We start from the raw sequence: 27332 nt of genomic DNA, 5'->3' as shown, positions 1-27332 counted from the left end.
GTCATAGGATCTCAATCGCTACTGTGGGTTCAACTAACACCAATATCTTTACCCTTTAATCTATTTCACTGAGAACTTTTCGAGGGGGAATTCACCGCAGCAGTTAAAAAAACAGAGTTTTGCTGCTTTACATACAGTAAATATCAGCTTTTAACAACAATAATAAAATGCTGTGTTACCTAAAAACACCAAAGCAATGACTAATTGTTCAACACCTAACCCTCCAGCATCAACACACCACTACTAAAGGAATATATTAATAAATTAAAAATAACTTTGGCTGATGTCTGCGCCTGAAGCTAAATTGCTGACTTCATGAACTGTAGAGCTGGCTAACCCCTCACAGACTTCCAGAGAAGATGGCTGCTCGGCTAGTCTGCAAGTCAAGATAAGCCCGGACATTTGGATTCAGTCTGTGTATCTGGGAATGTGTTATTACCAAAGCTCTCAGGGTCCTCTTCCCACATTGCCAGCTCTTCCTCAGTGAGAAGGAAGTAGTGTGAGACGAGCCGGCGTCCAATCTCTGTCAGTGTGGGGTGTGTGAAGAATGCTGTCTTGATCTTGTGAGCCTCCAGACTCTCTGGTTTACTGTCTGAGGGAGGGAAGGATGGAGGGATGAGTGGCAATGAAAGGAAGGGAAACATGTATAATTGTTTCAAATAATCCACATTTGCATTGCATTTGGTATAAAGGACTTTACTAAAAGTAGACAGAATATTCAAATAACTTGTTAAGTAAAAAAACACGTATGCAAAAGCTTTCAACGCACCTGCACCGTAACACTTCGTTTCGACAGGCACGGCCACCGCATTATTCAACATAATAAAAATCAGGCCTTAAATGACTCATCCTATACTTTTGGTATAGGAAAAATAGTTATCTCTCCCCTTGACTACTTCCTGGTCTCCTGCCTCCTATTGAACTGATTTAGCATTTAATTCAACATCTCCTACTGTGCTGAGGCTTTAAATGTATCCCTCAATTGTAAGTCATCTGTGTCAGCCACATGAGTAACTGTCACGTAACAAATGGTGAAAAAAATAGCAGGGAGCAGTTTAAGTGCGAGTCATTACCTTTGTGTATGTCAACTTTAACACTTCACTAAATTTCACCTATGTTTGCAGAGAAAAATCTCTCTTCAGATCTTGATTCTGAGAAAATATATATTTTTTAAACATTTGGAGTTTTGGACAAAAATCATTAAGCAGGAAAAATAATCACATATAAAGGAAACAGGAAAATGAGAAAACCAATATCCAACTGACTGTTTACTTCATTCACGAAATTAAAAGTGCACTTTAACTGTGACCTCTGACTCCCAACACCTCTAACAGTGCAGCACTAAGGACACTCATCTGACTCAAAATGAAAAGATCAAGAAATAAATAAGTGAACTGGCTGCAGGCCCAGTAAATAAATCAGATGGCAGCCCTGAGTTAAGTGTCAGTCAAAGCTCTACTGTATGTAGCCTTGCTACTCTAAATATTCAGTTTTTAAGTCTGGTAATAAGAAAAGGGAAAACAAACCCGGAGTCATGTCTCACACTTTGGAAATTAAACCAATGTATTAACACAACCACAAAAATATGTCTGTTATTTGTCAACTAACAATTGCTTAGGAGAAGGAAATCTTCAACGAAACACATAAGACCAAGACTAGACTGGCAGAACAAAGCCTGAGTGCTGCACTCCACAGCTAATGAAGCACTAGAGGCCTGTTTCAGCTTGAAATAAACATGAGCTGTGGTGAGACACAGTGATGTTGGTGGTATTACAGTGTTTTGCTTTTCAAAACACCATCAGTGATCAGCTTTGAAGAGCTTTGGCCTCTGAGTCATAGACCTAAAATTCATATTTTGTTGTCTGGTCTTCACTTAAATTTTCTGTCAGCATGCACTTGTCTGCCATGTCTTTTTTTTCATCCCTTGTATTATCATTTCATTAACTTGCATCCCTCCATCTCATATCCTACCCTCTATGTTCTTGGCAGGTTTGTAAGCATCGTTCTTTACAATCAACTTGATGAGGTTCATGCACTGGACGATGAAGCGTTCAAAGGTGACCCCCTCCCCTGCAGGTGTGAACACGTAGCTGACGGCAAATTCCAGGGAGCGCTGGATCAGAGGTATGAATGGGCATGGATGATACTCCAAGAAGTCTAACAACTGTATGGAAAGTTACGACACGAGAACAAACAAAGGTAGAGGAAAAGAGAAGAAGGAGATTAGTTAGTCCGGATAATCATTGATCTAAGATATTCAACATTTTCTTTAATAATCAAAAAGACATTTGGATTTCATGGATTTAACGATCAACTCACAACTTTAGTGTATAATATGATTGTCTTCTCCAATTTTTCTCTGCATGTGCTATCTGGACCAACTTGTCGACCTGAAACACAAAGCACAGTTTACATACAACATCCCCCAACACTTAGCATGAATTTGTAAAGAAGGTCCATACAGCAGTATTTTTAAATCCAAGTAATTCAATTCATTATTAATGTAATATAATAAAGTGTAAATACAATAATAGGGTGATGTATTTCATCTAAATATTTTATGGAAGTAGAGTTGGATTCTGCTGCAACACTGTTTACCACTGAGACTCCTAAAGTGTTTAGTGGACTCAAACACTTTACCACCTTTAACATAGTAACAGTGTTCTCCAACAATGACTGCATCAATTGTTGATAATAAGATCTTATAATGAGTCGTAAGTAATTTGCAAGGAGAAAATGTTTAAAACAAAAACTGGGAGATAAAGAAAACTTTGCACCAAGGATTTATTTACAGCAAAAAACTTTAAAGGTCAAACACTGACTCCACCCGTCTTCCTTGTGAGCCTCCAATGAGCCCATTACAAACTTTGGGGTACATAAAAAGTACCGTAATAAAAACATTTTTTATAAAGTGACCATGACTCACTCCCTCTAATGTATATTTTGGCTCCATAAAACTGCTCTGATGCTACAGCCAGTAAAATATGTCCCATGTAGTTAACTTCGTTGTCAACTCTCATTGTTGAAATCAGCAGAGACAATAACAGTCACTGGCATTGCTCCAATAACTTGTGAAGAGCCAGGGTCATCGTATTTCTCCTCTTATACACACACACAGATTTACTGTATTTCAGCTACCCTTCATCTACAGTGACACACAATTAAATAAAAAAATTAACTGGCTCAAAGAGTACTTTGTCTTGCTTCTTTCAGATTTTGTACAGATAGGGGCATTGTGCAGATCAAAAACACTGTTGCGTTTTATTGACTTTGTGTCTGTGCCATTGTTTCCTTGTTTGCAGGTGTGTGACAGCTGGTAATGTAAGTCGATGTGTAAAGGATTCAAAGTCACTGAGGTCAGGTTTGAACCACCAGCAGCCAATAAAACACAGATATTGTTAAAGAACAGGAGAACAGAAAAACACTCAAATAAGAGGAGGATTCTATATTTCTTATGTAGCCTAGCAGATGTAGCCAACCTTATCAGGCTGAGCACAGCTGATATTTCTAACCAGACCGGCCCTGACCGAGCTGTTTCCCCTATCTGCCCGGCCCAAATACCAGCAGGACCCGGCCCTGTCTCCAATGCCATCAGCAGAATAAATATTAGAAGTGATAGTTGCCGCTGATATCTCAAATTATGTTTTTTTGCGAAGATGCGCCAATATGACAGCCAGAGGTGCCGAGTCTGAGATTTATCTCTCTTACTGGACATTATTATGACAAACCTGTATGGAAGAGGAGGAAGGATCATTGATGGTGAGATCACACAGTGAACATGAGCTAAATAAGCTGCCACTGACGTGGGTGGCGGCCGCTCAAAGGGTGTTAATCATTGGGGTGTGTTCAATTCAGGAAATTTCTAAGGAGAAGCCGTGAGTGAATGAGAGATAGGGAGCAGCGAATAAAGAACAAGGGAAATAAAACTTCACCTTTTCACTATTTGTTTGATTGTGGTTAAATACTAAAGATGAAATAAGTGGCAATGTTTAGAATGTCTATTTATTTGAGACAGACACGAGACTGATAAGAAAAGGAACTGTTACTCCCTCAGTATTTTGTGCAGCCAATCCAATGATTCTTTAAGCTTTTAATCCTTTTCCCTCTTATAGTAATTGTTAAGATTACTTTTATCTTGCCGCTTTAAGTTTCTCCGTCTATCATGCCGTTTTACGAGTTGGGCACTGTGACTGAAAGGCAGTTATCAAGATTCAGCTGGAGGCAGGGACAGCAGGCTCTGACATTGTCCTGCAGTGAACCTGGATGACGCAGCCAAAGCCAGCCGGGGTATTTTAGCCTGAATTTGACAATCCACATTTATTGGTGAGTTTTTAAACCAAGGTGCAGTAGTTGACTGAGCAGTAGTTACCACTCAAAAGTGTGGTAAAATAAAGTATTGCCAGATTCCATCTCCTTAAGAATAAACCCCTCTTTCATTTCCCTTAACTTTGCTCCTTGGGCAAGTGCAGAAGGACATGGCATCCACACTCAATAATCAAAAAGCCCAGCACACAGTTGATAAAAAAAGAACATAAAACATTTAAAGTGAGTATTAGTAGAGGGGCATTCCTTTCAAAGCAAGATGCTGTGCAGGGACTTGACACATAAACCACTGGAATACCAACGTTTTGTTGCTTAGATATTAGTTTCACACCTACTTGTGCAAGTGTTGTAGTTGTTGTTTTGTTTTTTGTTTGTTTAAGTGTTTATAGTCTCTCCGCTTTCCTTCCATTTTTAGGGGGGGTGTATGTATGGAACTATTTGCATAATTTTGATAGTGTACATCATTCATAAGTCATTATCACAATGTAAGTTGACTTTGGAAAGATAACCAATAAAACCTTAAATGACCCAAAAAAAATTCAGATTTCCTGGTGTCATTAACTTGCTCTCTCTCTCAAAATTACAAAGATTCTCATTTGTTGAGTCAGACTCGTACTTTTAAATAATAGCTCAGTGAGCATGACTTATGTATAGACGTCTTCTTTATTCTAATGGTATACAAGAGAAATCTTCAATTAAAAACTGAACCCGTAAGGGATAACTCAGCCTCAACTTTTAATTTGGACACCTGCATTATACTGTGCTGTTATGAGACCTGGATTTTGAGTGTCATAAAGTATCTAAGGTTTTTTAATTAGCTGCCTTCTGCATGCATCAGATCAAGCAGCAGTAACTGAGAGTCTTCACTAAAGGAAGAAGCTGAGGATCACAGATTCAGGACAGAGAATGAGACAAGTACTCACAGCATTCCAGGAACTGTTTTAGCCTTTCAAACACTGCATTCAGGAAACCCTGAAAAGGAAGAGATGAAGAGAGGATGAGATAAAATTTAATCTACGGCACTTCCGCAGTTGAATCCCTCATGATTGCTTCATCAGTATTGCCCAGGAGCAGAAAAATTATCAAGGGAATAAGTTCAGGATATGCGTATGCGTGCGTGGGCACACGTACATGTTTGTCCCTGTATTGGGGAGTATAAATAAAAGGTATTCAGCTTTTCTGTAGCCTGGTGTAGCTGTGGGAGCATGGGGAATTCGATGATGGACAGAGATGCAATCTGTTAAGTTCTGCATTAATGTTAAGCCATGAAGTCAACAGCAGTGTCATTAATCACACATTCAGCCAACACAGCCCAGCGAGCTACAGTAGCTCCAAACAGAGGTGCAGTGAAGAAAGAGAAGGTCAAAAGAGGACAGGAGAGAGGGTGGAAGAGTGACGGAGAACTGGGTTCATGACAGACATTAGTTGCGCTATTTGAGGGGAGTTTCGAAAAAGAGGGGGAGGCAGGGTGGATGAAAAAAATGCCTAAATAGAGAATATAGGATGGCACAGAGTCATGAGAAGGTTTGACAACTGAAGAGGAAGAGGAGTGAGGCTCATAGAGCACTGACGGGGAAAAAACACATGGATGAGGTAAAAAGAAAAAGATGGTTATATATAGATGGCAAAATGACGGCAGTGGTGACCATCATGTCATCACCATTGAGGCCATAATGTTCAAGATAATCAAAATTTGTATTTTCATTCATCAGACATTTGTTATTCAGCAATTGGGTGAATTAGAAAACAGTAAATGCATCATGTAAATTTCAATCACATTATCCCCGTCTGACTCACCTAACCCTTCCCCTTTGACAATAATTAACTCTCTCTCCGTTTAATTTCTTCCATGTCATGGAGACTGAGTCAGACGAATGCATTTTGAAGTGAAAACTTTTCAGAAAAAAACCCTGCTAATCCAGAGGCCCTGGGACTCCACTGTGCGTAGACGTAGAGAGAAAACAGGAACCAAAACAAAATAACTGAAGTAAGATAGGAAATCATTCCGAGATAAGGAAATAACTGGATGTCGATGCACAGTGGCATGATGTCGCTTTCTGTGCAGCAAACAAAGAGATAAGAGGATGTCACAATAATTTTCTGGTTTAAATGATGATAACACATGCTGCGATATAAATCTCAAGAAGTTAACGTGATTTAATTTAAAAATATTACGAAGTATAGCCATGACTTGACTGGTGGGAAAGGAAATAGTTTCACAGTAAGCATATTTCTTTGTTTGCTCACCGTAAGCTGAATAATATAAGGATGAAAAATGGTATCGACCAGCGAAGGCTGTAAGCAGCGAGTCTGATATATTAACAGCTTATAAATCTAAACATGAAATATTAACTCCAAACCATTACATGTACTTGCTGAGCTGGAATAACAAGTCACAGCTCAAGGCAAATTATGTTTTAATGCCAGTGTTTTAACCATAACACAACCTTCAGCCTGCAAGCAAAAAGTTGTCTCATTAGAGCAATTACAGAGCATCCAAGTCTTTCTGTCATTAAATGTGCTCGCCATCTCCTGTTTCTCAGACAGAAAAAAAAATGGAACAGAAAAGAAACAGGAGCAAATACCAGGATGGCAATAGAGACACAGGCAGAGAGAAAGGGATGTTAATGACGTGTTGACCTCCTGCGACTACATCAAGTGAATCTCAAGGCCACTTGAGGCCAAAGACCATTTAGAGTTGTCTATTTGACAACTGACATTTATTTTCATTCATCAATTGTTGTGTATAAATTGATTTTAACTCAGACTATTAATTAAAAAACAATTGAATAATAAATCATACAAAGCAATGCTGCCACAATGTTTTCAGTTTTATATCCTGAAGGATACTTCAAGTCATACTTTCAAAGTTACTTTAACTTTTCCCCCTGTTACTCTCTAAAATGTTTGCAGCCATTTCTTTCTCGAAAACCTTCACTGAGAAAACAGGAAGTCGTCACGATGCAGCTTAGGAGGATTTGGACATTTTGCGTAAATGACTCCATTAACTCTGAGCCACGAGGACCCGAAACTCCTTCACAGGCACGCAGCTAAAAAAAACTTTTACCAGAAAGATTTAGACTGAACTGAATTAACAGTTTCATGGATTTGGACTTTGGAAGAGCTCCTATAGAACTCTTGACTCTTTGAACCAAGACAAGGCTTAAGGCACTTTCAATCATCACAGCCATCCATATTTCTCACACTGTGATTGGAATAATTTTTAACTCAAACGAGAAAAAAACATTACTTTCAACAAAATATGAGCAACAACAGCAGAAATCACTCACCATCACTTCCATATTCTGTTGTGGCTCTTGAAATCCGTGGACTGTCAACTTGCGTAGAACTGAAAGAGGCAGGTGGAAAAAATAAATCCATAATTGAAGTTTGACAATAAACTTTAATGAGTGTTTCACAAATATCAGCACAAATTAATATTTCCATAACACAATCATTTCATTACTTGTCCATTTAATGAGGCTAGTGAGCTGGTCGGCTGTAAAAAGCGATTACCCAGGGCCGACTGCTGACGCCCGACAGCAGACTGCTGAAGTGACCCTGCTGAACAATGCCGTTTAAAATGAACTATTACTGTATCGAGGGCATCAACAGGCAGTGTTGCCATCTTAACGTCATTGTCAAAAGGGTGGAGGGGTTAGCTACAAAAGAAATTTTGAGTAATGGACTTATTCATAATGGTCTTGTTTTGAAATTATGAGCAGGATTTGGTTCATGTCCACTGAAAATATCTGTTTACAATGATTCCACAACACTCCTCAATTTTTAACACGAACAAACAAGGCCCGGCATATACCAGGGTTTGACCTGGTCTTGTAGTAGAATATTGTAGTAGAATATTGTGATGAAAATCGAAATAGAGCTGAAATTTTTTTTTTGCAAGATGCAGACAGTTATTAAAGGACCTTTTTGTACAGAAAGATCAACCTTTGAGTGCAAATGCAGTTTCAGTGTGTGTGTTTGTCTGTTTGGCCACGTTTAAGTTTGCGTTTGTGCAGACGTCACTACCTTTAAGAGAGAGAAGCGTCCTCTCCAGTGAGCTGAGCGCTGCAGCCTCATCTCTGGCATAGATCTGTTGGAGGAAGCAGTCGGTGTGATGGCTCCACAGGGAACAGGCAAAGTTGTAGATGCCCGACGCCAGCTGCACACAAACAACATACAGTGGATCAGTGTTCACGTTTAGCAACAGGCATCTGAAGTCCCTCTGGTACACACATGAGTTTTATCACACATGAATGTACACACCAGACGTACGCCCAGAGTATGAGAGCAAAGACTTACAGCCAGTTCCATTGACAACCATGCTAATACAAAAGCACTTACACATAATGCACTTATATAAAATCAACAACACACAGGGAGCTGAGAGGGACATCTGAGTCACAGGTCTCATTTAGCTCTGATTGAACTTCATATTACAGTCTGTGCCATGAAATTATTTAGCCTCAAAACAATCCCGTCTTTTAAAAGGCAGAGGGAAAACAAGATCATCAAAAGGTAGACAAAAGTGCTCTCAGTCCCATCAGCTTTGTAGTAACATAGTCTGACCCAGTATCTCAGAAAATATAACAAATCTGCAAAGGAACAATAATAGACTGTTTCGTTAAAAGAACCAACAGAAGAGAAAATGGGTAAACATTGCATCTCTAACTATTCAAACACAGAGGCTACATTTCAGTGTAACTACACTCAGATATTCTGACAATCGTTTAATGAAATGTTTGCTAATTAAGATAAACACCCACATGAAAATTGCTGTTCGGAAAGTTTCAATGGTAACACGGTATCACAAACATCAACCGAACAACTCAGACAAGTTTGTTGAGGGCAACACTGATGTGTTGAGGAAGAACCAGTGGTTAGTGGCACATGCCTGCTGAAAAGAGAAATCCCTGTTTTGACAGCACAGCATTGGCTTTGATAGATTCTACACAGAAAAGTGCAATGCTGGCAACTTTCCTCTTTGGAGAGCTTTCTCTGAGAGCTTACCACTTTCTATTCCTCAGATCCCAAACTAATCCAAAGCATGGAATCTAAAAGTGATGAAGCAAGTTTGGGAAATGCTGCTTTAGACGCCCCCCACTTCCTAAATAATGTTTTTCTACACATGCAGAACTAAACCAAGAACACACATATATATATATATATATATATATATATATATATATTATTACCATATATACACTACATAACTATCAAATGCACAAACATTAAATGGGGAAATTAAAAACATTCAGTCACAAACTAAAACTAAAATGGCACTCAGTTCAGTCCACTTATGAAACCAAATTTGAAATCACGAGATCCAGATTTCTTTTGGACCTGCATCAAATTGAACACACTCATAAATATCAGTGCACACATTGTTTTCATCAAGATCCATGAATTATTCTTGCTCGTAACGATAAAGAAAGTGAAAACAATATTCAGGATCTAAACCAACATTGAATCAGGTCTTTCCTGATGACAGCAAGTGTTGGTATGACGATATCAAAAACAAAAGGGATAATAACACAATAAAGTCTAATTCATGCTCAATGTTAGATACGCGTACAGAAACGTACAGTTGCTTCCGTCCATACTCATTCATTTCATCCGTATAACAGACTAAACTGAGCAGTACCACAGGAAATTATGGGGCATGGTTAATAGTTTAAGCGAGATGGGTTGGCTGGGACAATGGCGAGACTTTGTGGGTTGGTAAGAAACTAAAGACATCTATGTAATGTTATTTCACATGGGCTCAGGGCAAAACAGCTGCTTATGTATTTTTCTTAAGAGGCACGTTCTCAAACATTCCTCCAACTTAGCAATGTTTGTTATTGTCAGAGACTCAACTCTGAGCTGCTGTCCAGTGGATGTATTGCTTAACAACCAATGCCAACGTGAAGGATGCATGGAAGTATATGGGCAGTGACAGCTACATTATTTGAAATGGACACATCTCTTATCAGAGCTAAATGCAGCATGAACGAGCCTTAAGGGGTCTTTTTCAAACACATGAAAAATACTTGCTCAGCATGGGGTAGAACTGCAGCTTCTGTCTGACAGAGGAAATGTATTGAGCCAGACTATGCTCCCTGCTATGACCCTGGTGGCCCGCTGCACTGAAAGGAGTTAGGAAACATCACAAAACCTGGGACGTAACCCTTCGCCACATAACAGCCTGAGCCCCCTGACAACAGACTACATCACCATAATAAAAACACGTCTTCATAACAGTGGTCTTACAGCTGCAGTCAACTCTCCTGATAACTCACACCGTGTCAACTAATTCTCCAATTTCATTTAATTTGTGCTACGGTATAAAACAGGGAAAAGCAGTTGGTGACTTCCTGAGTTTAAGTGACTTGCGGCTAAATCATTCAAGAGAGAATTCCGATGCATCTAAGATTCAATTATTTTTCCCACAGTGGTGGTGTGTTTTGTTGTTTGAAAAGCTACGCAGCTGCCAGATCATTGTGTATTTGTTTATGCATGTCTTTGTTTGTGTGCATTTAAAAAAGCAAACACTGTCTTCCACATTCACACTGATTCTCTATTCAAGCAGATGAACAAATTCTTTGCTGTAACCCGCACATTCACTTGCCTATTTATTAGCTACACCCAGATAAGATTAATTCAATACTAGAACTGCACTCAATAGACACATACCTCCACCAAGGACCCATAGTCCCCTGAAATTAAAACAAGCTTTATAGCTGAGGCCACATTACATTTCTCTGCTACACATTAGTGGTGGTTACAGGTTTCAAGCTCTATTTGTTACCGTACAGCAGCTGAAAAAAGGCTGTTAAACTTAAACCCACCAGGTTTTTATTTGGATCTGCATCACACCAATGAATACCAACCTCCTAAATATTTCTGAAATTTCAAGAAAGATTCAAATACTAGACAGAAATGTTGAATAATACACTATCTTGCAATGTGGTAGAATGGGAAAAATAATTCTGGATCTGCACCAAAATGTTGTTTAAAGGAATAGTAATAATAACCTCCTTTGCAGAGGTTAAACAACAGGCCTGCAGTTTGGTCTCTGTGTAAAATATTCCGAGACTTGATCTTGTGTGAGGGTTTTTCAGTTGCAGCTTTGCAATCTTAATGATGTGTCACCCGAGCCTGAACTGACTTTTGTTTAAAATTTCTTTTTTATATTTCTCATGAACCATTCATCCAAAAAAAAACGATAGTCACCGCCATACTTCCAAGCAGCTATGATGAAATTTGAACGACAGTAAGAAAGAAAAATTATGCAGTGTTATCTACAGCTTCTCAATATACATCACACACATTCACCGCTAAAGGCAGCCGGCACTGAACCTTTCTCCTTCATCAAATTTTTTGAAGAACATTCTCTCACTAATTCACATTTCTAAAGGTTAGGAAGCGGAAATTACTTCTTAAAGTGTCCTAATCTCATCCTCCTTCTCTGTGAATAAAACCTTGACTCCATCTTTACACCATTTTCTTCATTACTCCATCACATCTCCATATGGGAGCCCTCCCCCTTTCATAAGAACCCCCTGGGTACTTCAATTATTTCTTCTTAGACACACCCACACTCGGACTTTTCATCATCTCCTTTTTCCACCAAAATTTGTTTGGCACAGAGTCTGTGCAAATTTGAAGATTGCACAACACGCACCTTGAAAAAGTAATAAGTGGGCCACGGAGAGGGTTAAATAATGTGCAGCTGTCAGTGCATCATCTCCCACCATGCAATTAACAGGGTCCAACAACTTTTTTTTGCTATCATAGTGCAAACCACTAGAGATGTTCCTGACACGATTCCGTTATCTGGACTTGGCGCATCGGCCTACACAGAGTACCAATCCGATCTATATTCATTTAACATCAAGCTGTATGCTGGAATACACAATACATTGTGTGATGAGTTACCTAATACTTTATTTGGCAACACGAGTGCAACACCCCAAAACTGAAGTCTAGCTTTTGTTACACATCGCTGTTTTACTTGTGGGACTTTCCAGAGAGAAATGTTGTCAACTTGCTGACATTTTAGTTTGCTCTGGCTGATGCTTTACCACCAGAAATCACTTCTTTGCTGCAAAAGTGCTGTTTTGGATTGGCAAAAAAAGAAGAGATTACCAGGAATAGAAAATTGCAGTTTTATCTCGGTGAAACTAATGTACTTCCGAGACAGGGTATTGGATCGGTACATAGATTTGTGTACTTACCTATGCCTGACTCAGCATTTTTGCCAGTATTGAAGGCATTCCCAATGCTGGTAATAAAACATCACTATAAACCAATTTTCAAATACAAAAAGACACAGTCTCACACTTAAGTACTCATGTACACATTCTGTTTGTATTAGAGTGGGAAAATACTGTACATAGCATGGAGGGTAAACAAGTGAGTTTAGACATAAAGAGATACTAAGCTGCCCAGTGCAGATTAGGTTTCAATAGGTTTTTGTGAATAAATGGCATAGATAAGTAACTAAGTACAACCCACTATAAAACTACAGTTCTTGTTTAAAATTCTCACGGTCTTAGATATTGAAAACAATTGAGATGAAATAAGTCAGAGGACACTAAAAGACTCGAAGGTTGAAGAATGCCATCAGGATATCAGGATTGACAGTAATTGATGTCCTTTGTGTTGTCACCTCTCCACAGTGTGCGGGTATGCACGCGTACACAGACACACATGCCAGGTCTGTAGTGACGGGAGACAAGGAGAGCACTGCACAGGCCATTTAGCGTCAAAGTCATCAGTGCATCATTTAAAACCTGCAATGTTTAATATCTCAGTCTGCTTTTGTTCCTCCTATTGCCCAAGGTCACTCATCTTGGCAGAGTGGACGTCTGCACGAAGTCCCACCACGCTGCCTCTGATGTCCACTGGTCTCCATCTGTGCCACTCTTGTTCTCCCTCTGTTGGTCTGTTTGATCGTCTTATTAACTCAAAGTATTTTACTGTAATTCACTGCCTTTTTGAAAGAAACATTAACACACACAAACAGCCCTCACTCTTACACACACACACACACAACCAGCAAAACAGACAAATCTATTCCCCTACACGTCAATCATTCTCGAGTCATGCATGAAAACAAACGTATACGCACAGAGAATCCTGCTGCTATAAATCGTGTATTTGACACATGTCTTTCAGTAGCTGAACAGCATCTCCAACAGGCAAAATATGAAACTGAAAAACCTGCAACCTCCAAGATAATCTCACTACTCATCTGAACACATTCAAAATACAATGCAGGGGAAAAGATTAGAAAGCAATGTGACAAAGTCAGAAAGCAAAAGACAGGAAGAGAAAACGAGGGCAAACTGCAAAAGTAGCAAAGTTCAGTTTGACCTAAAGTCACCTTGTATCCAGGTGCACACAGCGACTTCATAAAGACAAAACATGGGGCAGGATACTGAATAACTAAGTGTGACGAACAATGAGAAAAACATAAGCTTGCAGAGATGTTGAGCTGAGAACAGTGACAAAACAACTGACAAATGGATTGAGCTGTCAACTTACATCCTGGAAAAGCCGCCTGTCTTGTGCCAGACGTTTGGATGCAAGTGTTTTGGTGACGTGATAGAATGTTAGCAGCGCTCTGTGCTGCTGCAAGCCGTCCTGACCCTTGACGGACTCCAGCAGAATGGGAATGAGCTCTGGCCATTGCCTGGGGCAGTCCAGACGGGCCACCTTGGCTATCAGTACTGCGATCTGTGTCGCTATCTGTTGGAAAAACACAAGAGGGGAGAAAAAGAAATTTACCAGAGGCAAAGCATTAACACAGCAGAAGGTGGTTGTGTCAAAGGAATCTTGATGGGTTTTTTTTACTAAATCTACAACCTGAAATAAAGTATATTTCAATGACATTTAAAATGAGTGGTATGAACAAAGAGGCAAAATATGAAACTATTGTACACAAGAGGAACGGAAGTAACAAGTTACATTTACTCTTGTTGTTTTGTGTACTTGTTTTTTTTTGAGTCATCATTATTTCACACAAATAATGTTTTAACTTTTACATGATTAAGTAAAACCTTTTGAGAAAACAACAAATGTAAAGAGCCTGTGTCACTGTGGAGGCTGTAATTTGGAGCCATGCTGAACTGTATTACTCTATGTTAAGAAACGTTGCTAATATATTTTCCATGCAATTAATTTCAGTTACAGTAGACATGACATTGGCAACTGTGCAGGATTGTATAAGGCCATAAAAGAAGCACAGTTAATTTGTGAATGATAGTAACAGCAGTTTATAGTGTACTGTATGACATGTTTGATTTGATCTAATATTTTTAGTGATGGCAGTTTCACTTTTAATTATCAAATCCATTAATCAAACCAAATCTAGCCCAGGTTTGAATGTATCAGAAACGTATTGAGTGTTGGCTCTTTTGCTCTTCTATAAGTAATGAGAATGTATTGCATGCTTTGATAAACACACCTATAACACCTTTAACAATCTAATTTAATTACGCAATAAAAACCAGTGAGCATCCCAAGTATCAGTTATGTTTTATAAGAAAAGCTCTTCAAATTTACACAACTTCAAAAAAAAAAAAAAAACTTTGCTTCAAATATGCAACTTTTAAATGTCAATTGTCCACACACTGGATCACACACATGCATGAACATGCAATTTTGCCTTCTGGAGTTTTGATTCGACAGAGAAGAGGTTCTTGACTGCAGAGACATATGGTGCTGAAATGGCATTCGTCCCTGACCATATGGACTATATCAGTCCTGATGTTGGTGGGCTGTCCTTTAGGGACATGCAAGCTGTAGAAAGCAGGATGGATGGATGGCCACCATTCAGGGCCACCTCCCGTGTCCACTCAGACAGATGTATTACACTCTGCATGATTTTCTGAGCTATTTCTTATTTGCGGTGTTCTCCCCAGAGCTATAAAATAAATAGCTCATCAAGAAATGTCTTGATCCTTGGATATAATCCCCACATGCACTCCCACTGCCTTAGATTATCTTTTTCAATCTTTTCATTTTATTGTGTTGAATTTCCTAGAAAAAACAGTTTGAACTTACGCAAACAATAGAGCATATTAACTTAATAGCAAACCTACATATTAAACTGAACACTAAATCCAAGTAAAATACCATTGCCAACTTAAATTTGGTGGCTCCATCATTCATGCTATTACCTCTGCAAAGGAGGTTGATTGCTTGGTTGGTTTGTAAGCAGGATTACAAAAAAACAAGTGAATGGACTTCCACAAAATTTAGTGGAAGGATGGGACATGAGTCAAAAAGGAATGGATTCAAATTTGGTGGGGGCGGAGCCAGTCATTTTATAATCACTTTCTTTAACATTGCAACATTGTGACATTGCTTTTTCACATCTTCACCAAATTCCTACAGAAAAATGCATTGGATCTTGATGAAAAAGATACTTAGGAGTCATACCTATGAGTGTATGCCAAATAAAAATCTACATCTAGCAGATTTAAAGCTGCTGCACACAGTGCAATGTAATACATATTGGTAATGATCTGGATAAAGGGGATCCAGGAATTGTATGCACTACACTGAGTGCCATTCTGGCTCATTTCAGTCTGGCAATATGCAATCAATCACAGTAAAGGAAATTATTTTCCTCTTAACATAAAAGGTGTTATTCCAACACTATTTCATCCTGATTACGCCAGAATACGAGAACGCCCTATGAGCCATGACCTTACGTGTGCAATATAAAAATTGCGGCTCTATCGGAAGAGCACAGGACTTACTTCCTTCAGTGCTTGTGTGTCAGTGCTCTGGCATTAAAATGCAGCTTGGACTGTAAAACAGGATGGTGTGTGTGTGATGCCTCTATAAAGTATTCAACTGTGCGAACTAGCATCATTAATAAAACCAACTTCCATGCTACTCACGACTGGGATTCTAGATGTGATATACGATACAGCTCTCTTAATGCCAGCATTGTGCACCAAGCCTTTATTACTTTACTAATGGAAATGTTCCTATCCGACAGGGATGTACTGTAATGCATCTATGGTATAGAGCAAAACATTTATTAGCATAAGTCTTGTCTTCCTCCTCTGGCACTAATGGGAGTACAGTGATTTTTATGGCTTTTTAATCTCCTACAGACAAGAATGAAGTCTGCTGTTTATCCTCCCTCTATCTGTGATCAGATCTGTATGTTTGGATAGAACAGCTGGTGTCATCTAAATAAATCTTTTTGCTATTGGAGAAAAAAAAAAGCTTTTGTGACAACAGGTGGTTAAAATAGTGTCAGTGTAGAAAACGCTGCCAGTGTATTATATACCACCTGCCTTCTCACCATGTGCTTAATGAGAATAATTGGGCTTCTACAGGTTCACCCCCTCCTCTCACTTCATCCCTTGAATACACAAGGAGGCAACGTTGGAAAAGGAATCTCGATGGAGTCTTTTCTTCAGAGTCGACTTAACCAAACCAATCCGTGTGTGTGTGTGTGTGTGTGTGTGTGTGTGTGTGTGTGTGTGTGTGTGTGTGTGCGTGTGTGTGTGCGTGTGTGCGTGTGTGTGTGTGTGTGTGTGTGTGTGTGTGTACTGGCAAGCTACTACAATTGTGTATTACTTGACATTTTCTATAATTTGCCCTATAAAAACATTTTTTTATTTTCCAAGGGATCATTGAAGTATGTCAATAAAGAGCTTGGACTCAAACATTGCTAAAAGTAGATATTTCATTGCGTGAACATTGTGTTAATTATTGTTATTATTGACTTTCACGTCATTTTACACAGGTATATACAGCATAGAGAATATTTGCACAAGGTTTCAAATGATACATTTTGTGAAGACCTTTGAGACGTGTTATTTATTGTTTAATGGTATAATTAGATAATTTATATTATTATATTTCATAAAAGTTAAAGTAATAATTGACTTACAGTAATGTAACCTTTACAGCAATGACTGAACATCTAGTATTTTATATGATGGATAAAATCATTTAAAGCTTAACTTTGAAGTAGCTTGCATGTATGTAATCATATCATAATGCAATAATTATAGCAGAAGCATGTTAACTACATGTATAATGGACTAAAATATCCTATAAAGTCAATTTAGGCTAAATGGTTTTGTAAAAAAGAATGAGTGAGTCAGTATCTGAAGATCAATAATGTATTTTTAAATTTTTGTCCACATACCTGATTAACAGGCTCATTGAAGTTTGTGATGAGACCAGCACGCAATGACGTCTTCTCTTCTTCTGATAATGCACTGTGAAAGAAAAGCAACCAAAAATACATTTAAAAGAAGGAAAAGCTGGAAAAAGAGATGAGATATGAACCAAAAAGAAAAACAGTAGGTCAATGAGTGGTTAAAAAGTATGACAGCCCACTGTAGACACATTTACAGACGAGCAAAAAAAAAAAGAGTAAAGAGAAATAAGAACATGGTGGATATAGACATTAGGATGCAGGAGGGTAGTGTTACTGAAACAAGGTCCAACTTCCAAACTCAGGGCCTTCTTGCTGAAGGCTCAAACCACTAAGCTTACATGTCACATTGTATCATCAGGGGGCGAGCTGCCCGAGCATTGTTGAGCGCCTGTCTTATCCTGAGTGACTCATTACAATGTCATTTCAAATTCTAGGCATGAAAACCACAAAGTATATCTGGTGATGATAGGAATATAATATCAATCTGCCAAGTTGTTATGGGATCAATTAAATCCCTGCGTACAGTAAGGGACCTACGAGCTGCCTGATTGAATCTCTGAGCTTTGGATTAAACCCTCCGCTCTCCTCCAACTCATATGGTGTCATCTGAAACAGGAGCTTTTGCAAAAGTAGAGGGGTACGTGCAAAATAGTAACAGTGTGACTGTGCACATAAATACAATGCATCACAACTTGTATAATTTATACAGTCTACTTCAACTGCTGCTGAAGCAGGACATGGGTGAGTGTTTGATGTGAAGAAGAGTGAGGGATGAATCAAGCTGTAACCTTGGGCAGGGAGAGCAGAGACATGGGTGGAAAAACAAATTACCAACAGGGACAGTGTGAATAAGAGAAACAAGATTTACTGCATGCACATATTTTGGGAATGACAGAGGAAGATAAGCTTCAAAGAAATATGGGGTAAAAGATAAAACTTACTAACACTAGAATAGCACTTCGTAGAGTGCATACTTCTGCCAAGGCCTTGCCATCCTAAATACATCTCTGTTTATCTTTTACATTCACATGAAGGGAAGCCCAGAATGTCGATTTTATTTTGTGAGGTGGCTTTTAATTTTCATGCTTACGTGTTAGTGTATCTTTTACTAGAATCTTTTATCGTCTTTTTCACAAGACCTTTGGATAGTAAGTGGAGGTAGAACTAATAGCAATAATGGTGGCATCATTACACTTTAGTGACGCAGGCCAATGGTATGAGATTTATGTCTTTATTTTGATTTCACGAACGCCTTCACAGTATCAAAAGGTTTATTTAGCCAATATCACCTCCTGCTCTAAAACTAATTTTTACAAGTATTCCCTTATAAAACAGCTGGAACAAAGTATAAGTGTTCTTCTTTAATTCTTTCTAGAAAGGTCTTGGATAAGGTGATAAAACAGACGTCAAATAAATATAAGCAAAGATATAAGTAAAAATTTGCTACTATTGTTTAATTTTTTCAACCGTTAAAGCAGAATAAGCCAACTGAGCATGCTCACAATGTTCTTCTGTTATTTGACGCATTGTTGAAATTTCTCCATTTAGACATTATATTAATGAATTATTTACATGTCATACATGTCCTTTTATATATAATGATTATACATTTTACAAAATTGGAAAATACCCACAATTGTAATTTATTCTGTAAAATCCTTGCAGAGGAAGAATCCCGTGTAATGTCGTCTACTCTTAGTGTATCACTGTAAACCACATGCATTGTGCTGTCCCACACAGTATCCAACACCTGAATAAATGGCAAATGGCCCAAGCGCAATCACATAAATAACCCTAGGACCAAAACCCCTTGCACAGCACTCCAGCAAATGAAGTTCACTTCTGAAGTACTGACGAAGAGCAAAATAACTTTGGAAAGAGGAGAAAACTTTAAAAAGAATAACGAGCAATAATGTGAAGAAGGCAAAGTTTGGCCACAAAGTGCTGATGCAGAACTGATTACCTCTGGCCAGCAACTGTCCTGCAAAGTGAAGAGCAAATGTTCACCTCAGATCTAACAAAAGGTAGAAAGGTACCCCAACACAGACTGTAGGCTTTGAATACCCAGAGCAGATCTGCTGCCAGTCAAAAGACACAAAAGACTAAACTAAGTATAAAAATCACAGCAGAATGATTTGAATAATCTGGATGGTCGGGGAAAAAAAAGAGAAACAAGAAGGCTGTGAGAGGTGAGGGAGATGGAACTGCACACACTGTAAGCTATAACTGGTAAAAAGAAAAGACAATGGAAAAATGAACACTAGGAAGAGAAGGGACAAAACAGAAAAAAAAAATGCAACGTACAAAATTAAATCTGTGACAAAAAAAGATCTGAGGAGAATTACAAAGCCTCAAAAACAGAAATGAAGACTGATGAATAGAGGAGAGAGAGACGAGAGAGAGAGAGAGACGAGCAGACACTTACTGAGGCGCTACTCTCCTCCAGTATCTGTCAATGCCATTTTTGAAGTAGAGCACAGCCAGCCACCGAACATTCACAGCCAGCATGTGGTTATTGAAGATATTCTGTAGAAAAACAAATACATACAGAAAAGCATTATGTGTCTCAGTCTACGTCCACATTCCTAAATTTTCATTTGGAAATGCATCAACTCCGCTACAGATATGCGTGGCGTCCACACTACTACGATTTCTGAGGCTCTGCTGGCCTCGTTTTAGTTTGAAAACTCCAGGGCTGTTTTAATCTGGACGGAATCAAACAGAGATGTTTGGAAACTATGACATAGACACACACACAACCGCTTGCTGATTGTAACATCGATCATCGATTACAAGCGTTTTTGGTCCTGTTGTCTTTGCTAACAACTGCTATACAGTTAAATTCTGCATTTTAAAATGATACAACAGCTTACATGTGTAGGAGACGAGCTAATGTTGGAGCAGTCTGTTTACAACTACACATGCATGTAAGTGAGTGGTCATGTGATATGCGCTTTTAGGAGTGTTAGTATGGACAGTGATTAAAATAAAAAGAAATTCAGAGCCAAAAACGCTTGCGTGGACTGAGATCATATTATTTTAAAAAACTGCATTTTAAAACTAAAACAGAATTATGGACATTGCCTTACTAAGGTATTTGGCAAACAGCTTTAATTTACTTCTGTATTGATTCGACACGTCACTCTGTTGGAAGGGTGTAACACCACTCGCCATCTAAAGGTCACAGCCAGGCCAAAATCTGTAGTCTCCATCATTTTCATACTGATCGAACCATTCAGGAACACACTGTACCCTATAGATGGGGCCTTTGTCATCCTGGAAGAAACCCCTCCCATTTGCATGAGGTTGCCATTACCTTAAAAAACCTGGCTGAGCGCTGTCACCATGTTCCCATAGTCATTCTCCTCATTGCAAAAAGGCAGGGACTTCATACAGAGATGCACAATAATATCAGGGATTGGAATCTTGGCTCTTGTATTTTCAGATTTTGGAAACGTGGGAACAAACTTTAGTAAAATGCAAAAAGAATTTAACGTCATATTTTCCCTTTAACACAGATGTCCTTGAAAACATCCTTCTGTTGTATCAAGGGAATAAAATATCATTAGCAGAGCAACAGAGTTTACTAACTTTCTTGAATATGCCAATCTGATCACTGGCACTAAATGTTTATTAGATGCATCAGCACACCATGGAATTTAGCTGGCCTGGCTGAAATTAGATTTACTGGTGCTGTCCCTCCTGTACTAAGGCACAGACATAATTTTCCTCAACTAAATTAAAAAGGGCACATTGCGCACCTTGGGAGATAATGATATGCTTTGGACCATGGCGTGAAGCAGAAACCCAATTTTGTCTAGAGCGTTTTTTGTAATGTCAAAGCCTCCGTGACTCCAGAGACAACACTAAACCGGGGTTTCTTTCACAAAATATGATGCGGATAAAAAAAAAAAAAAAGTTCCTTGATATAATTTCAAACCCATCAACCACCACATTCCCCCTGAACACAGAAATCCCCTGAAAACCCCTGCAAAGCCATTTTCAGACATGAACTCCAGAGAAAGTCTGCACAATAAGGTTTATACTTTCTTCAAAGTTTGCCTTTAACATTTGAATTACAAATCAGGAGATTCTATGGTCAGATGCATACATTTGTTTACAGGACATCAACACTGACATCCGCTCTTTACCACTGGAAGCTTTTGAATCTTGTCATCTTTCCCAGTTGTAATTTTTGTCCATGTCTTCACTTTCTTCACCATGAGAAAAATGTATTCCTTTTGTTTTTTTCAGTTTTGCATCTGTTGCATGTTAGAAACAACATGAACGCACTTGAAGGACCTCCTGCTGTATTCTCACACTGGCTCACTTGGACATTATCCAGAGTTTTTACGAGGGAGCTGACAGGAGAAACTCTAAAACTCAGAAATGCAAGTGCATCAGAAATTAATACAAACGCAGCGACACCTTGCTTTCTGCTAATTACACCACATTCATCAAGATCTACACTTATTAGAGGCTTAATTGTTTTCACTGCAGCAGATTTATTCAAATTATTTGCTATCATCCCTCACCAGAAGGACTGAGTAGAAGCCTGGCTGGGTCTCCCACTGTCGGAGCTGCTCCTCCGCAGGCTTCAGCACAGATGTGTCCTGACTGGTCGCTTGGGTTAACGCCTGCAGCACCACTGAACTGGCACTGTCCATATCCATAGCTGGATATATCTGCAGGAGAATGTGAGAGGGAAAGGGAAGGGGGAAAAGAAGGTTAATGGAAATTAATTGCTTTTGTTGTGAAAAGTTCAAGTTTGAGTAAAAACCTTTGAAATAGTTCCACCAGCGAGATAACAAAACGTCAAGAGGAAGCTGAGTGAGTCAAACACATTTTTTCTTTTAGCTTTTTCTGGTTTTATCTCTTTCTCCCCCCATTTTATGATAGATCAAGCAGCACTGGCATCACTGTCGAGCATCATGAGAGAGAAACAAATCTTTCTGCATAAAAGAAAAGCACACCTGATAAAAACATGACAAGTTATCTACAACACAAAGAGCTGTTCTGAGTGCCAGATACTATTCATGCAACCCAGCTTCACAGGTCCAGGGATGTATTTCAGTTTCAAAAGGCAAAACCTGAGTCGGTAGCTCAGTCATCTTTGAGCCACGGAAAAGCGAATCTCTGGTAGATTAAACTTCTGCCTAAAATGAGTATCATAAACCTGTCCTTATGGAGGTCATATCTCAATATTTCCAGAGGTATTTGTGAAAACTAGGGTACAAGATAATGTGGTTGTTTAATTTAACCCATTGGAAAACATAGTCATTTATTATTTTTCAGCTCTGACATCATTTCATGGTGGAAAAACTTTATAAAAGCAAAATATATATTATCTGTTATTGTCAACTAATCATGTAAAAAAAGCTGCAGTCAGGGAACGTTTCGAAGTTTGTTCGGAAAACAAAAAGGCACTTTTTCCAGACATTGGCCAGATTGTGTTGCTGAATAATTTGTTCACCAGAGAGACTGGAGAGACTGGAGAGACACGTCGATGAGCCCAGCAGAGGTTGTGTGGTGGAAGTGAATTATTACTAAGTTAAAATAACAGTGAGGGGAAATATTGAGCAAGGCTGCCATCTACAGCCCAGACACTGAAATTCAGCTCCATGATCCACTGTGTGCACAGTGATCGTATATTGACACTAGAATTCACTGGCAGTGCTTCGGAATGACCTGTGTCACTGAGAGATTGATTCTTTTAATAAACAAACCATGGATTATTCATTCAGTGACAAAGGCAGTATGAAGACTCTGAAGGTTTCTGTTTTACGGTGTGATTGTCGAAAGTAGCACCAATACTGTTGATGAGATTAATAAAGGACGTTTATGTCTCCAGAGGGAAACTATTGTTGTGTGACAGCCTCAACAGGAATCATTTTCTATGCAAAAATGTACCTGCAAACCATAATAGATCAAACAAACAGATACAGAGATGTCTCTGGCTAATACTGGCCAGTTTTTATCTCACATTACTTGTATCTCCTTCAGAAATAGGTGTATGTCCAGACATACAAACTAGGCTCATCCTAACTACTGAGTTAACAATAAGAGGCTGAATCTGGAGGAGTCAGAGACATGCTTATAATAACACATGTGATCAGAAACCTTGGATAATATTAGAACTATGCATACAGAGCTCAATGTTGGTCCTTCTGCTTGATGCTGTTGAGCTTTGTATTTTTCTACATTGTTAACACACTGACGAATGACTCTCTATCGTGTAGTAGAAACTCTGTAATAGCAGCGGCTGTTTTTACCCAAAGCAATTCTACTAACACAGATGAGCTTGACATTCTTAGCTGAGCAATAAAGGAGTGACTGCCAAAAGCAGTACGTTCAGCCAGAAACAAGGGCTTGCTCATGCTACAATGTGATAAAGAAGAGTTATCTATATGTGTAAATATCTTTGAGCTGTCTGGTATTTTTAGACACTCAAGATGAACAAAAAGGTTGAATCATCTTAGCAGTGTCAATCATGTCTGTGCTGAAAATTAATACATTAGTTTGAACAAGGGGACTTGTCATTTTTAAAGAATAATTTAAAGCTGGAACGACTCTCAAGGTGATCATTTAAGTGATCTGTCCTTCACGCAGTTAGTGAAACCCTAAAAAAAGGAGAGACAAGTTTCCAGTCAACTGCAACAATCTACCCAGTGTTCCTGTGCATAATGTTACTGTCCATTTCAAAACAGTGTCAAAACACCAAGTAAGATACTTGTACAACATCCATGCACAGTAGAAATGTGTTCATTAATTGTTTGTGCTTCTTCTCAAGCTGTCCACTTGATCTGTAATATCATAGGGCTCTTTCACTGCAAACAGTGACTACATTTACATGAACACCAATAATCAGACTACACAATAAGACATTATTCTGATTATGATGCTTATGTGAGTTTCTGATAAAATATTATATTCATATTCACATTTACACGTGACAGATTATAATAGCAAGCCGTTTATAACTGCTGAACATGTCTATGTAACAAAATGCTGCAAATACTCCAATAGATGTTATAAGCTGATGAAGATGTATAAATGTCTACATAATGCAACTAAGGCCCTGTTCAGACCTGGTATCAACAAGTTAATTTGCTCACAAACGACATTAAAATGCTCCTGTGACCACTGGTGATGATCAAATCTCACTTCCCTGCTCTATATGCAAACTATCACATACATCATTTCTGTTTGTGAAGAGTGAATTATATTGTTTTACAAGTATGAGTTTACAGATGAGTAGTTTGTGTGTGTTTTTCTGAAAAAGAAAGAAAGGAGTAAGGAGGGTTTGAATGAATCTTGGGCAGCTATGCGGACGACCGCTCAGTATGAGGTCATTCATATCTGGCACAGGACCGATTTGTATTCACACAGCAAATACAATGTAGCCACATGCGTCTCTGACCATCTATGTATGTAGTTTGAGTGATCGGATCTCCTGACACATTCAGGAGGTATTAGGGTGCGTTAAGACCTGAACTTAGAGCTGACTACTTGTGATCAGTTCACTCAGCACGGACACTAATACCAGGTCTGAAAGGAGGTGAAGATCCTATAATTCCTTATATACCCATTCAATTAGTGCTTTTTAAGAAAATGAGCAGGTTAAAGTAATCAGAAAATGCTGTTTCCATGACATTACTCTCAATGTGATCAAAGTCACCAACTTGTCATAGTAGGAGAAGCACATGTGTTTCCTGCAAAATAAACAATAGCTCTGTTCACATGAAGTGTCCCAGTGAAGACACAGGTGGTGATGGCCAATCTGTCACCATCAAGACATTGCTGGACTCACAACATGCCATGTCTTTGCTGGGATCAACATTTCAGTCCTGGTCCAATCTTCTCCATATATGATGCAGAAATAACAATGTTTTTGTATTTAAAGTGTAATTATTTATTTGTTCAAGCAAAGCATGTGTTGAGGTAACATCACTTGCATGCGTGAAAAACTGTAACCCACCCCCCTTTATTCCACTGGTTAGTCTTGCATGTATAACATATGTACTTGTACTGTCATTCTGTGTTTTTATTTTACACTATGACATGTAGAAACACCCCCTGTGAGAAATGCATGCATGTAGATCCACAACATGAAACGTGCTTGCTGTCAGGCTGCTGGGAGCAGTCTGCAGTGCACACATGTCAGCCATGTAACAGGTAGCTTGCCCTGACAGTTCAGTACTGTCGTAGGTTAACTACACCTGTGTGGCAGAACCTGTCAAACCTGGGGGTCGACGCCCCCCCACCCCCTGTTAGAGACATTACCTCCAACGCTAACAGTAGCTACTTGCTAAATGCTTAGATAACAAGTAAGCTAGCAGGATAACGTTATTAGCAAACGGACGTCAAACACTGATAGCGTTAGCTGTACTGGATGAAACATTATCAACACACACACACACACACACACACAGACACACAGACACACAGACACGTGCTAAGAGGATTGTCTATGAAGGGAAGTGTTTCTGAAGCTCACAGAACCAAAACAAACTCAGTCGAGTGACAAACAGCACCGTTACACTGACATGACGTTACTTCACAGTTATGTTTCCTCAGCTCCGACACGTTCTCAGTGTCGACCGTCAATAAAACACGACAGCGGCTCATTCACGACTGAAAACGGGATGGACACTGATCCCCCCTTAGCACTTCGCATACACATCAACACTGAAGCTAACTTTGGATTAGCTAGCTAACAGGCTAAACTTATCCAACGCGAAACCAGGGGCCGACGACGTCCGCGGGGTCGAACGAGGCTTTTCCTCTGACGACGGAGCAAAACACAAACACACGACAGGACTCACCTGGGAGAAGAATGGAGGCAGCAGAGAGGAGTCTGGTGACGGAGGCTGCAGAAGCTCAGTCTGTGGTTTGTGTCATGAGAGATGGAGACACACGCTTGTAGGAATGGCGCGAGCAAGAGTGGAGGCGCGCAGTGATGATGTCAGCAGCAGCCGATGGACGTGCAGGTTCAAGTTCTTGAATGCATCTTTTTTTGAAGCAAAGTTTCGTTTATATATAAACTGTTCCTCCTGTAAGAATTTTAACTAAAGACATCATTCTTAAATTTGAATATAATACAGTTAGAAGCCTATTCTAAGGATGATTTCCTTCAATTTTATACATGGAGACATTAATCCCTGCCCAAAAAGAAGGGAGCGCATATTGTTTTACTTTGAAGAATGATTACTTTCTGTGACCCTGGATTAAAGTTGTTGATCTGTTTTGTTATAATAATATTAATAACTGTATTTGTGTGGCACTTATCAAAACAAGGTTACAAAGCACTTCACACAATACATGGTAAAAAAGGAATGGATGGAAATAAAAGGTATTCAATTAAATTTCAAGTGCCAAATCATAACATATATGTGTCAAGACAGAATCCAACAGTTCCCCAAATGAGCAAGCACTTCAGTGACTGTGGGGTTTTTTTATGATCATATTGGAATATTTCATTTATTAATGTTTTACTGATATGTAACTTTATTTGAGTCATACTTTATTTTATTAATCCTGCATTGTAAAGTTTGACTCTTATTACCTATAAATAGTTGATTGTCTACATATTCTGTATGTTTTGTTCTTGTTTCTTCTTATATACAGTCTATGATTCAGATTTGTTTTGGAAACTTATCTATGAATATCCTTTTGAGACATATGTCCAGAAACAATACCCTGATTCCTGATTTATTGTTGATAACAAAGGCTCAAAGATTTCCTTTTTTGGGGAATATACTGTACTGTTTGGTCTATATAAAAACAATAGTAAAAAACTTTGAGAGTCCTATGTTGGTTATTTGTTCAT

At 38.8% G+C, this 27332-nt stretch overlaps 1 protein-coding gene across 1 annotated transcript in view; it reads right to left on the bottom strand.

The window, feature by feature from the left end:
• The window catches only part of ipo11 (importin 11), a 97274-nt gene extending 70801 nt beyond the window's left edge, over positions 1-26473 (bottom strand). Inside the window, exons 1-11 of the mRNA XM_069523654.1 lie at positions 26329-26473; positions 22039-22188; positions 19929-20029; positions 17489-17561; positions 13855-14058; positions 8353-8485; positions 7614-7672; positions 5247-5295; positions 2320-2390; positions 1972-2164; positions 440-592 (exon numbers count right to left, since the gene is read on the bottom strand). Of these exons, the coding sequence (XP_069379755.1) occupies positions 440-592; positions 1972-2164; positions 2320-2390; positions 5247-5295; positions 7614-7672; positions 8353-8485; positions 13855-14058; positions 17489-17561; positions 19929-20029; positions 22039-22176 (1174 nt within the window). The 5' untranslated portion in view covers positions 22177-22188; positions 26329-26473. The remainder of the gene's footprint in view (positions 1-439; positions 593-1971; positions 2165-2319; positions 2391-5246; positions 5296-7613; positions 7673-8352; positions 8486-13854; positions 14059-17488; positions 17562-19928; positions 20030-22038; positions 22189-26328) is intronic.
• Between the last annotated feature and the right edge of the window lie 859 nt (positions 26474-27332).

The sequence above is a fragment of the Paralichthys olivaceus genome, chromosome 4, assembly GCF_024713975.1.
Source record: "Paralichthys olivaceus isolate ysfri-2021 chromosome 4, ASM2471397v2, whole genome shotgun sequence".
In the NCBI taxonomy this organism is placed as follows: Eukaryota; Metazoa; Chordata; class Actinopteri; order Pleuronectiformes; family Paralichthyidae; genus Paralichthys; species Paralichthys olivaceus.
This window is presented reverse-complemented; position numbering and strand designations above follow the sequence as displayed.